The sequence below is a fragment of the Penicillium griseofulvum genome (assembly GCF_001561935.1).
Source record: "Penicillium griseofulvum strain PG3 chromosome Unknown contig_80, whole genome shotgun sequence".
In the NCBI taxonomy this organism is placed as follows: Eukaryota; Fungi; Ascomycota; class Eurotiomycetes; order Eurotiales; family Aspergillaceae; genus Penicillium; species Penicillium griseofulvum.
Window position 1 is genome coordinate 4,698,821 of NW_024467471.1, and position 13,139 is coordinate 4,711,959.

Genomic DNA, 13,139 nt, shown 5'->3' on the forward strand with positions numbered 1-13,139 from the left:
CAACGCTCGGGGCAAACGTTTTGTCTGAGTGGAACTGATTCTTTTACGTTCATTATTACTAACGCGTTGTATTTTGGAACCGCCAATGGTTATAGATCTTGAAATTCTATCTTCTTTTGGTGATAAGGTCGGCAAGACTCGATGGTATAACTATTCTATGATGAATCGATTCACACCATCATGCTCCGATATAGGAAATCCAGTAAGGGGTTTGAAACCCGTACGCTGAGTAGCTAAGAAAGCAGTCCAGGATATCAGCTGAACCTGCTTACCGCGGTGCGGTGAACCCTGGCGTTTGCCCTATTTTAGTTGATCTCGAGGTCAAATAAATGTCTATTTACGTCGTTCACCAATTCCTCGCTCAACAATTCCTCGCTCAACGGTATACTCAAGGCTGGTAAAGACGAGCCAAATGAAGATATCGGTGTCCCTATTGGGGGGCCATTTCGCAGCATGTCCTTTATTAAGATAGGGCGTCCAGGAGTATCTGAGTCTGACTAATGTGCGGTCTGTGATATTATTTACTAAATGTTCAGCTCGGCCGTTGCATCGGTTATAGTTTTTTGTAGTTCAAAAACGACACAGAGTGGGAACCAAAAAATCAGATTCTGCATTGCAAGAGTGTAGGCAAATTATGTTTCTACTTTCCCAGCTTAAATAACTTCGAATTTTGCGCTGCTAGGCTCGCCCCTATTGCAAGCGCTCAAATCTATTGGACAAGCACTTATTACTACGATATATTCTTGCTCCGCCTTCAATACAATGTAATCCCCCGCCTTGCTTTCCGGGTTTAAACATTGCAAGATATTGCTATGAATATCCACCTTTATAAATAAATTTAGTGGATCAGGCACCTAGCCACTCTCTAGAAACTTCATAAGGTGGTTGAATGATGGTTCTGTGCATTGCTCTATAGCGTCGTGGAGATTTTTGGCGCAGTTATTATGCTCTTTGTTAGTACCTAGTTGAAGATAGCGTTCCGGAGAACACGCGGCGAAGAGAACGCTATGTATGCTAGGAGATATGTCTTCGACGATAGTCAGAATAGGGTTTCGTTTGTTGTCGAGGAAAGACTCGTGAATAGACGGAAGAAGTTTGTGCAAGGTCGACTGAGTGTGAGTTATTGATATATAGCTTAGAAAGACGGGTGTTGGTGGAATGGAAAAGGCCTAGGTATCGATTACCTGGCCTCCGGAGGAGTCTATGATCTTAATTAACTGGCCGGGGCGCAGTCGCTGTATCGCGAACCGACGAGTAGGAATAATAGGTATATTGTCTATCCCAGTGGTTAACGGAACAAGTGTTTTAAGGAAAGTTGTGTAAGTTTAGAAACTTAGGGCAGGTCTGATTACTTATACTAATATATAGAACCTTCGGTACTAACTAGTAAAGGTATGTTAAAGCGACGACAGTTGGATATACTCTAAGAATTCTACTACCCTAAGTTCTCCTACTCCAAATGTTTCTTCCCTAAGCGTGTTACTCTAACATTTTGCTACCCCAAGTGCTTATTACAGAAGTAGGGAGCAAAGCAGCGAGCCAGGCCGCTACTTTAGAAAGGCTGAAAGTGGAAACCATTATTAGCCAGCTGTAATAGGGTGACGCCGCTAAGTACTTATCCTTGGAGTAGCAGAGCTCTGGCCGCGATAGCGGAATAGGTAGTTGAGATAAAAGATTTTCTCTTAATGGGTGCGTTATAGGGTAGATAGCTCGGGTACAGTAGGGAGCCGCGGATTTAGAGACAGACTATCGGCGGAGAGGGGGAAAGGCTTCCTGCCTACCCTGCGACCTTAGCCTAAGGGTTCATCCTTTCGGCTAGCAACAGTCTTCCGGACTGTACAGTCGTACCTAAGTCTTTCTCTGGGTTATACCCCCTCGATATTACAATAATTATATACAGTACGACCACGGAAAATCTTACGGTTCATTCCGAACCTATACAAAGGGACAAATGCAGTATGCTAGGATAGTGTTCTCTAATCACAGTATATAAACTATCTAAACTAAACGAGAACTTCCGCAAGAGAATTCTTTGCGTTGTTTCACCTAAAGGCCGATGTTACGAACGAATCGCCGTGCTGGACAAAAAGCCTTGGTTCTTGATCCCCATAAATCTGCATGAGGTTGAGACAGTTTTCTAAGGTCACATTACGTGCTTTGTTAATGTTTTTCCTGAAAGCCTCGTTACTTACCTACGATTGCTGCCATTCAGTATATTGCTCCACAGCGACATCTAGCAGGCCGTTAATACAATAGATTCCGTACAGCTGGGCCCAGTGAGTATAGTGTTAGTAGGAGGATGTATCGATTGCTGAGGTAATCCGGCGGGGAGGATGTTGATATTAATTAGAGGACACATTGAACCTATTGTAGAGTTCTCTGTAGGGGGTTTTTTTTATCTAGTCGCTGATTCTCCATAGCGTAAAGCTGCTCGCGAACACTGTTAGAATTAGCGTAGGTCTTAAGAACTCCACCTTGCTCCATATATTTGATAAGGTCCTTTAGATAGTGTGTTCGCAATCTAGAATGCTTTCTCCCCTCTAGATCTTGCTAGCAGTATTGTCCTTCGTAGCGATATGGAGGCCCGGGACATCGTATATCACGATATATATCACGCCAGACAGAATGTTAGCCGGAGACCTACTCCGCATCGATCTAAGCGCCTTGGTCAGCGAGCATCCGTATAATCACCGGTAACTTTCCTCGCTTGTCTGCTTTGGAGGGAAAAGGCCCACTGTCGTCGATATAGTTAATCGATATCTGAAGCCGAATCTTCTTACCACGACAAAATAGATAGGACCACGCTAGTAGCTGCTTCTCTACTACTATCTAATCAATACTAGTACCTTCTAAGTGTTTGTCAATGTTGCGTTAGGAGTTCACCGATAACACCATATCAGTATTATCTAGTTTTACCCGACGGCAACAGGCTGTCTTTCGCCGTAGAAATCCACATACATCCTCTTTTATGCGTTCCCAGTAATATCTAGGCGGCTGAGTCAGGTCCTATTTTGTATCCTTCCAAGTCTAACCACAACTCGATTGTTAAGTATCGAGACTGGTACAGGAATATTGATGTTCCGGGACTATTCCTAATATGCTCTAGAGTCTCTGGGCAGTGAGCCTCACCCGAAGAGTGGAGGCCGTTGCACCAGTTTCGCAACGTACTGTAGTTAAAAGGTGATGCAGTCTGATTTTAGCTTTAAAGTACCTTTATACTATGTGTACTCTATAGATGACTTCGCATTCAACTAACCTGAATTTGCATCCAACAACCTGACTTGGGTGAGGGTCGCAAAGTTTGACTTAAACTCTAGACCGCCTTCTGGATCCGCCACAACTTTGAATGTTCCCCACTCAAGCTATCGGCTACAAGTATATCCGAAGCGATAGCTCAAATTATCGGGTATAAGTATATCCGAAGCCATAGATTTAATCCGAGAATAGCCACCGCCTACTAATTAAAGAATTTGTTATAATCACGTGCTGGCAGTCGCCTCATGAACACGGCCTTATTCATTCATCTCTTCTCCTCCCCATATCACTAACCACTCACTTTTTTCTTATCCAAGCAGTCATGGCTTGGCGCAACCAAGGAATAACCGGCTCTAACAACATCCCGCTTGGCCGGCGACGCATGGGCGGCGAGGACGGAGATGATGAAAGTCGCACTGCGACCCCCCCTTCTATGCCCTCATCGTCTATGGGTCCCGATGGTCCAAAGCGTGGCCGTAGCCCTGTTCGAGGTATGTTTCTCCCCCACTCCCCCGAAAATTTGTTTGAAAAGGCTGACTTTCATTCCAAAGCCGATCCAGCTCCCCTGAACTCCGATGGCAAGAGGCGCAAGAAGCGCAACCGCTGGGGTGACCAGCAAGAGAATAAAGCTGCCGGTCTTATGGGCCTGCCGACTATGATTATGGCCAACTTCACCAGCGAGCAGCTTGAAGCTTACACCCTTCACCTTCGTATTGAGGAAATTAGCCAGAAGCTTCGAATTAACGACGTGGTCCCCGCCGATGGTGACAGGTATGTCCTTTCATCCTTTATAATACTTCCTTGTATATTGACTTCGATCACAGATCACCCTCGCCACCCCCCCAGTATGACAACTTCGGAAGACGTGTGAACACTCGCGAGTACCGTTACCGCAAGCGTCTCGAGGATGAACGTCATAAACTGGTCGAGAAGGCCATCAAGACCATTCCTAACTACAACCCGCCCTCTGACTACAGACGCCCGACCAAGACCCAGGAAAAGGTCTACGTCCCCGTGAATGACTATCCAGAGATTAACTTCAGTATGATAACTAACCCTCTAACTCCTAACCATTCTTCCAGTCTATCACGAGTCCCTACTCGACTCAAGCTGACATGGCATACTGTCCTCAGCTTGTTTCTTGCTAAACCGTGGTGCCTGATGCTGCACATATTTTAAAAAATTACAGGATCACTAACACTTAGCTTCTATTTTTACAGTTGGCTTACTCATAGGACCTCGTGGAAACACCTTGAAAAAGATGGAGACCGAGTCCGGTGCCAAGATTGCTATTCGAGGCAAGGGCTCCGTTAAAGAAGGAAAGGGTCGATCTGACGCAGCTCACGGCAGCAACCAGGAAGAAGACTTGCACTGTCTGATTATGGCGGACACCGAAGAAAAGGTGAACAAGGCCAAGAAGCTTGTTCACAATGTCATTGAAACAGTAAGTTCCCATGTCTCATCTTACGGGTCAGAAAACTGATATTGACAATTTATCAGGCCGCATCCATCCCTGAAGGCCAGAACGAGCTCAAGCGGAACCAACTTCGTGAGCTGGCTGCTCTTAACGGTACCCTTCGTGACGACGAGAACCAGGCTTGCCAGAACTGTAAGTGAACATCATTCCAATGTCCTTGGTTGCGCAATTAATTTAACCGCGATTCTTATTAGGTGGTCAAATCGGACACCGCAAGTATGACTGCCCCGAGCAGCGTAACTTCACTGCGAATATCATCTGTCGTGTCTGTGGCAATGCTGGCCATATGGCTCGCGATTGTCCTGATCGCCAGAGAGGCAGTGACTGGCGCAATGCCGGCGGCGCGGACAGACGTGGCGACCGTGCTATTGGCACTGGTGATGCTGTGGATCGTGAGATGGAGGTAAGTTCTCTCTGTTCGTCGCTACTTTATTAAATCTGATGCTGATATATCGCGTAGCAATTGATGAACGAGTTGTCTGGTGGTGCTCCTGGCGAATACGAGCCTCGTCGCATTGAAGCTGGTCCCAGTGGTGGCCATCCCGACGATCGTGATGCGAAGCCCTGGCAGCGTGGACCACCACCCCAAAGTGATGTGGCTCCATGGCAACAACGCCGTGAACCTCGCCCTCGTGACGATTATGGATCCCGCGACACTTATGGATCCCGCGACAACTATGGATCTTGTGATGACTATGGATCTCGCAACCAGGGTGGCTCGGCCCCTTGGGCTGCGCAGAACCAGCACCAAGCTCCACCCCCACCCCGCGACTACGCTTACGGATCTCAAGGTGGCTATGCTGCTCCTGGTACTGCCCCAAGTGCTGCTCCTTGGCAGCAACCGGCCCCTCCTGGTGGACAGCAGCCTGTCTATGGTGGATACGGCGGATACGGCGGATACGCGGCTTACCCTCCTGGCATGGGAGCTCCTGGTGCTGCCCCTCCTGGCATGGCCGCGCCTCCTCCCCCTCCTGGTATGGCTCCGATGTACCCCGGAGGGGCTGGCAGCCCTCCCCCTCCCCCGCCTGGGGATGCCCCACCCCCGCCGCCTCCAGGTGACCTGCCTCCCCCGCCCCCACCACAGTGATGACCTCGCCTCCCAGTGGAAAAGTGATCTGATTGAAATTGTTTGTCCAAGCGTGAAGAAATTTGCTATGGGGGCTTTGAAAACAATCTAACCAGGATTGTTTTGAGAAACCTATGACTCGCTAACAATTGTTCTAAAAACTCCAATTAGTTACTATCTCTATGCAGCTTTGAGTAATAAGTCTAATTCTTTAGTTCTTCACTTCAAGGATTGTGTATTTGATTGTAGAGACGACCGTAGCAGCCTGACCTGGATGCCTCAGGCCCCACTTATAGGTCTTGGCTTCATCAGCTCCGCAAAATCAAGCTCCGCGCAATTATGTCCTAATTCTCGCCCTCACGTATTTCTTTGTGTATCAATGCAGTTATCTCTCTTTTCCTAAATTCATGCCAGTTGTATTACACTGAAGCAGAATCGGATTTATCCCACCATTGCATATGCAAGGATCGTCACAAGGGGACTTCTCCCTCCCGGGACCCAACATGCACTCGTCCACGTCTGCTCAGCGAAAACCTTCTGGGCCGTCGCAACGGCGATCGTCAGTGCGCTTACCACGCCCAGATAGATCAGGTCATGATACAGCCCGTCAATTTGACCATTATACGGGCCAACAGAACGGCGCCCAAGAAAACTCGCAGCACCATGCGGCGACGACAGCGCCGGTGCACTTGGCTCAGGAGAAATGGTGGCACGTCCACTTCTTCCGTGGAATGATCAACGACGTAAAGCGCAGAGCACCATATTATTGGAGCGACTGGACTGATGCATGGGATTATCGTGTCGTGCCTGCTACAGTCTATATGTATTTTGCTAAGTATGCTCGCTCTGGTTGGAAATCAATCAATATATTTTCTTTTATGCGCTGTTTCGTGCTCACAATAAATGTAGCATCCTGCCTGCGCTCGCCTTCTCGTTAGATATGTTCGAGAAGACAAGTCAGAGCTATGGTGTTAATGAAGTCCTACTTGCTTCCGTACTTGGTGCAATTGTCTTCTCGCTTTTTGCGGCTCAGCCGTTGGTCATTGTCGGTGTTACTGGTAAGAAATATCGAATATATGAGCACAAAGACTCAAACTAAGGATTGTAGGTCCCATCACTGTGTTTAACTATACTGTCTATGACATCATGGCTCCTCGAGGGACGCCGTATCTTGCCTTCATGTGTTGGATTGGAATGTGAGTATCCTTTATGATTTTCGGTCATTGGCTTCACTGACGTCAATTTTAGCTGGTCTTTGATTATGCATTGGATACTGGCCATCACTAATTCATGCAATGCACTAACTTATGTTACCCGGTTCTCGTGCGACATCTTTGGGTTCTACGTTGCTTGCGTCTATATCCAGAAGGGCATTCAAGTTCTCACTAGACAATGGGGTTCAGTAGGAGAAACATCTGCTTACTTGAGTATCATGGTTGCACTACTTGTCCTGATGTGTGCATGGATCTGTGGGGAACTGGGCAACAGTAATCTTTTCAAGCGACCCATTCGGAAATTCCTCGAGGACTATGGTACACCTTTGACCATAATCTTCTTTACGGGCTTCGTTTACATCGGTCAAATGAAGGATGTTGATGTCGCTACGCTCCCTACTAGCAAGGCTTTCTTTCCTACAACTGACCGGTCTTGGCTGGTACATTTCTGGGACATCAGTGTTGGAGATATCTTCCTTGCCATCCCATTTGCGCTTCTTCTCACAATTCTCTTTTACTTTGATCACAATGGTGAGTACTCTGCATCAAGTAAATCACAGTGGATTTTATGACTGACACTTCCCTTCCAGTGTCATCTCTCATAGCCCAAGGGACCGAATTTCCTCTTCGAAAGCCAGCTGGCTTCCATTGGGACATTTGGCTCCTCGGTCTAACAACCTTTGTGGCTGGAATTCTGGGAATACCATTCCCCAATGGCCTGATTCCCCAGGCTCCCTTCCACACTGCCGCTCTCTGCGTCACTCGCCAAGTCGCAGACGAAGACGACACCAACAAGGGCAAAGCTATCCGGGTTACAGACCATGTAGTAGAGCAGCGAGCTAGCAACTTCGCACAGGGACTTTTGACCCTGGGAACAATGACCGGACCCCTCCTCATCGTGCTCCACTTGATTCCACAGGGTGTCATGGCCGGTCTGTTCTTCGTTATGGGTGTCCAGGCTCTACAGGGCAATGGGATTACGCAAAAACTGATCTTCCTCGCCGAAGACAAGAAGTTTACCTCCGCGTCGAATCCCCTCAAGCGAATCGAGCGTCGTGCCGCTGTCTGGGCCTTCGTCGCTCTCGAACTATTTGGATTCGGTGCGACTTTCGCTATCACTCAGACTATTGCTGCCATCGGCTTCCCTGTTATTATCATCCTTCTGATACCCGTGCGCTCCTTCCTGCTTCCTAAATGGTTCACCCGCGAGGAGCTTGCTGCACTTGATGGACCGACGGCTAGTCCATTCACCATGGAAAGTGTCAGTGGTGCCCGCGGGCTGGAGAACTACGATGAAGCGCTCGCCAGCGGCGCCCGGGAGGAGTATTCTAATGGAGGTGAGGGGGTCCTGAGAAGTCGAAATTCAGCTTCTCCGGAATCTGCAGTCGAAGATAACGATCTAGAACGAGGTGAGCTATATGAGCTCGCCTCCCGTGTTTCGCGCAGAAGGAGCACGGCTAGCAGGGCAGATTAAAAGTGATGTGATAGGCTGTACTGCAATAAAAGCCTTGCGTTCTACTCGACTAAAATGTTGTTTCCACTAGCATCAAAATTTTAGTTAGTTACATTACTACAGCTTTGAATATGCATTGATGCCTGATGTATCCGGCAGTAACTACATAAATTGACGGACACTTCATGAATTAATTAATTATTGCTCCACAAATCCAAGATTACTTGAATATTAATCAAAGCTCTAGTCATTTCGCTAATTATGACATGTGTATGTAGTTAATTCCAAGATTGTTCGTCTTAAATGTGATGCCTTATAAACGAGGCCACAACCTCCCACCGCTTGTTAGAGATAACTTTTTCTGCCACGAAATTATTTCGTCCTGATAGACAGTCGCAAACAAGATGGCGCCCCCGATCACAGAGAATCCAGAGTTCGAGGGCTCTGATATGTCTGATAATTCCGATGTGGAACAACCCGATGTCGACGACCGAGCCCCCAAGCGCCGCCGTCTCTCAGAATCCTCCACCGACTCATACGTCGCACCTGCGCCGCTCCCCACCCTCTCTCGTATCAAGAAGAAGGGCGAGGTAGAGGAAGAGCCTGAATCTAAGGATGAGGGACCAGTCCTTATTAGCGATGCAATTGAGCTTGGTAAACAGAGCGGAGTGTCCACTTTTGGAGCTTTGGACGTCGCACCTTGGCTTGTCTCTTCGTTGGCGACAATGGCGATCAAACGGCCAACTGCTATTCAGAAGGCTTGTATTCCTGAGATTTTGAAAGGAAAGGACTGTATTGGTGGAAGTCGCACTGGTTCCGGAAAGACTATGGCCTTTGCGGTTCCGATTATGCAGCAATGGGCACGGAATCCATTCGGGATCTACGCTCTGGTTTTGACCCCAACTCGGTATGTACATGATGGATATGAGAGGTTTTATCTTTGGTAACTGACTCTCTATCTCTGTAGTGAGCTTGCACTCCAGATCTACGAACAATTCCGTGCCGTTTCAGCCCCGCAAAATATGAAACCTATCCTCGTCGTCGGAGGCACAGATATGCGAAAGCAGGCTATTGAACTTGCAAACCGGCCACACGTGGTCATCGCAACTCCCGGCCGACTAGCCGACCACATCAAAACCTCCGGCGAAGACACCGTCGTCGGACTCCGCCGCGTCAAAATGGTCGTTCTCGATGAAGCCGATCGCTTACTCGCCAGCGGACCCGGAAGCATGCTACCCGACGTGGAAACATGTCTCGGCGCACTTCCACCATCCGCCGAGCGTCAAACACTGCTCTTCACCGCGACCATGACCGCCGAAGTGCGCGCCCTAAAGTCCATGCAGTCAGCAGGAAACAAGCCACCGATGTTCATGACCGAAATCGGCACCGAAAACCAAGGCAAGATCCCGCCTACCCTCAAGCAGACATACCTGAAGGTTCCAATGACGCACCGCGAAGCCTTCTTGCACGCCCTGCTTTCCACCGAAGTAAACGTCACTAAGCCAGTCATCGTCTTCTGCAACCATACCAAAACGTGCGATCTGCTAGAACGCACCCTCCGTCGTCTCGGACACCGCATTACCTCCCTACACAGTATCCTCCCACAGTCCGAGCGCACGGCTAACCTAGCTCGTTTCCGTGCTACCGCTGCCCGTGTTCTGGTTGCTACGGATGTTGCTTCGCGTGGTCTTGATATTCCGTCTGTAGAGTTGGTTATCAATTTCGATGTGCCGCGGAATCCGGATGATTATGTTCACCGTGTTGGTCGTACTGCGCGTGCGGGTCGAGGTGGTGAGGCTACCACGCTTGTTGGACAGCGTGATGTTGAGCTTGTTCTTGCTATTGAGGAGCGAGTTGGTAGACAGATGGAGGAGTTCGAGCAGGAAGGTGTCAATATTGAGAGCCGTGTCGTTAGAACTGGGTTGCTCAAGGAAGTTGGCTCTGCGAAGCGTGAGGCTGCGGGTGAGATTGATGAGGGTCGTGATATCCTTGGACGGAAGCGCAACAAGTTGAAGAAGGTCCGCTGAGGGATATATTAGATAAATGATAGATGCTGTTTACCTTGGATCAATTGATACATTTAGCGTTTTTTTCTGGAAGTTGAACTTGGAGTTTTAAATTGCCTTGATACAGAAGCATGTAGCACGTGGCATTCTTGCAGCATCCTTGGCCGCATAGCCCTATATATTCACCTGGGATGGCAATGCTATTGTTTCAAAATTATATGTTATGATGAGAATTGATAGCTGTTCAAATGCACAAATGGTATCATTGATCGCAATAGAAACGAATTATTCTAATAATGCATGCTTCCAAAATCGGATAACCCGCTGTCATGTTAGGACCATTTGATATCAAATCTCGATATACTCGTTCAGTCCTGACACCATGCAATACATTGCTTTGGAAAATATCTATCCATTGCAATGCAATTTAATTCAGACATACCACACTAGGCAATAGTCTGGAAAGAATATCAACAAAAAAGACAATACAAATCATCCAGTCCAGGCATCTGAACTTGGATTACCTGTCGTACTCATGAGTTTCAATAACCCATCGACGGCATCACCTCGCTGTGATGGTGACATGGTATCCACATCTTCCATAAGCTCAGCTCTTGGACCCATACTTTCCCTATCGGCTTCACAGCGAATAACCGTGGCCGGAGGACTACTCAGCTGCATTGGGGAACCGAGCGCACGAGGCGGTGTTCGTTGCGACTTTGTGCGTTGAACAGAAGACAATGGGGAAGGTCGTCCTGGAAGATCGGGTGTGCTGTGGGAGGGGGTGGAGGTGAAGCCAGCGCCGATGCGGGGTGTTTTCATTTGCGAGAAGGATGTGAAGTGTTTGCGTGAGAGGGGTGTGGAGAGGACGGAGAGTGAGATTCGTGGACATTTGCGGCTGTGGGCTTCTAGCTCAGAGACACGACGGTCGAATTGGTGGTCTATCACATTGCGCATTGCGCTTTGTAGTCTTGATCGGAGGAGGCTTGCTTTCTATTGTATTGTTAGAATTGCCTTCGCGGTGTTTGATATTGAGTCCACATACTTGTTGGATGAACATTTTGCGCGCGTCGGATTCTGAGATGACGCTACGCGTTTCTTGGGGTGTGTTGGGCGCGTTGAAGGATTGATCGGTGTCCATTAGATCTTGTACTTGGTCGCGTTCAGGTTGTGAGTTTTGTGGGGTGGGGGTTTGAGTGAGCTATTCCGTGTTATAGGGTTAGCTTTGGAATCATCTATCTTGGGCTTTCTTTGTCTCGCATGAGCTTACCTCGCATTGCATATCTTCATTGGCGGTGGATTGGACGGGCTGCAGAGAGGATTCCCGCATCTGCACGTGTCCTATTTCTTCCTGATCCACCTGATCCCGTGTCCGTTTTTGGCCTGCAAATATAGGAGACGGGAGAAGCTTCTTAGGAGAAGTAGCGATTGACATTCGCTTGACTGGGGTCTCAATTGGTGGGAATGATGCTTTGGCGTGTGTAGCGGGGGACAGACACGCGTTCGAGTCTTTCTCGCCGAGAATTTGTCGCCCGGCCTTGATAGGACTGAATTGCACTGAAGTCGAGTTCATTATGGAGCTTTAGGATAGTAGATTCTAGCCTGAAGAGGATCGAGGGGAACAGAAGAGATAGTAGAATGAGGTGCGGGGGAGTTTGACGCGAACCAAAAGAGAATTGTAATCCCAATTGGAAGTATAAAGCCAAGAGCTAGAAGATAGAAGGTAGAATGTTGAGAGTAGAGAGTAGAAAGTAGAAGGTCGAAAGTTGAAAAAGAAAAACGGTCGCGTCGATCGCGTTTAGTCCCCCCGATATCTTACTAGCCTTGTATAGAGCACGGACTAGGCTCCACATAGGCGTGTTGAGCACGCGTTTGAATTTGAATGCAATTGTTTTGATACACTATTATATTACTAGTTATTATACTGTTAATACTATTAGTCTGGTTTAGAATGTTTTAGACTAGTTTACTGTAGGCTTGTTATTTTATAGACGCGTATAAAATTGGCATTTCTTATCTGCCCACACGTCTGACTTTTTGATATTGAAGATTCAATATCTTTTAGGGTCTGCTATACATGCCCTAATATTTCAATTTGCTTTTCTAGGACTCTCTGATCAACATCCACGATAATACTATGTACTATTATTATGTTCAACCCCGGCCGGGGCGCGTCTAGAGCTTTTCGTGTCTTGGATCCACAAGGGTTGGAGACCCCACGAACGCGGTCGAATTCCAAAACAAAAATGTCATTTGAGAATAGGCTAGGGATCAAAATGAAAAGGCATTTATGTAGTAGTATACGTAGTTAGTCTAGTATAACCAGTTAGTTGGTCAAAATATGACAGATCTGAAGTATATCGTGAGGAACAATGCCTTTGTGATAATAACATTATGTTAGGTGCATGACTAGCTTCCATTTCTCCCTTGGTACATCTTCTATAAGGCTCCATTTAAATCGATAACCTATATTATGTTGATTTAGTGGTGTACTTGAAGTACAATATATCTTGCCCTATTCAAGTGCTCATTGGTTCCAAGGCTCTTCATACGTTTGCATAGTATTGGTCTTCTGTTAATTTCATTCTGCTTAATAGAAATCTATCTATATCCTGCTGTAATTTATATAAGACACACTCATGACTGGTTTCATGTTGTATATAACAAA

At 47.4% G+C, this 13,139-nt stretch overlaps 4 protein-coding genes across 4 annotated transcripts; 3 read left to right on the forward strand and 1 right to left on the reverse strand.

Moving 5' to 3' along the window:
• Window positions 1–3,577: 3,577 nt before the first annotated feature.
• bbp (putative zinc knuckle transcription factor/splicing factor MSL5/ZFM1) lies at window positions 3,578–5,819 on the forward strand (the record flags this gene model as incomplete). The annotated part of the gene is made up of 7 exons (XM_040790392.1): window positions 3,578–3,746; window positions 3,807–4,026; window positions 4,080–4,297; window positions 4,476–4,699; window positions 4,756–4,864; window positions 4,927–5,135; window positions 5,193–5,819. The coding sequence occupies 7 exons, from the start codon at window positions 3,578–3,580 to the stop codon at window positions 5,817–5,819; spliced, it is 1,776 nt and encodes a 591-aa protein (XP_040647345.1).
• A 437-nt stretch (window positions 5,820–6,256) lies between these two features.
• On the forward strand, window positions 6,257–8,486 carry PGRI_026800 (anion exchange family protein; the record flags this gene model as incomplete). The annotated part of the gene is made up of 5 exons (XM_040790393.1): window positions 6,257–6,633; window positions 6,708–6,856; window positions 6,907–6,994; window positions 7,047–7,543; window positions 7,603–8,486. The coding sequence occupies 5 exons, from the start codon at window positions 6,257–6,259 to the stop codon at window positions 8,484–8,486; spliced, it is 1,995 nt and encodes a 664-aa protein (XP_040647346.1).
• A 383-nt stretch (window positions 8,487–8,869) lies between these two features.
• dbp8 (ATP-dependent RNA helicase DBP8) lies at window positions 8,870–10,492 on the forward strand (the record flags this gene model as incomplete). Its single annotated transcript, XM_040790394.1, has 2 exons — window positions 8,870–9,372; window positions 9,433–10,492. The coding sequence occupies 2 exons, from the start codon at window positions 8,870–8,872 to the stop codon at window positions 10,490–10,492; spliced, it is 1,563 nt and encodes a 520-aa protein (XP_040647347.1).
• Window positions 10,493–10,963: 471 nt separating this feature from the next.
• On the reverse strand, window positions 10,964–12,044 carry PGRI_026820 (uncharacterized protein; the record flags this gene model as incomplete). The annotated part of the gene is made up of 3 exons (XM_040790395.1): window positions 10,964–11,464; window positions 11,517–11,672; window positions 11,742–12,044. The coding sequence occupies 3 exons, from the start codon at window positions 12,042–12,044 to the stop codon at window positions 10,964–10,966; spliced, it is 960 nt and encodes a 319-aa protein (XP_040647348.1).
• Window positions 12,045–13,139: the final 1,095 nt, after the last annotated feature.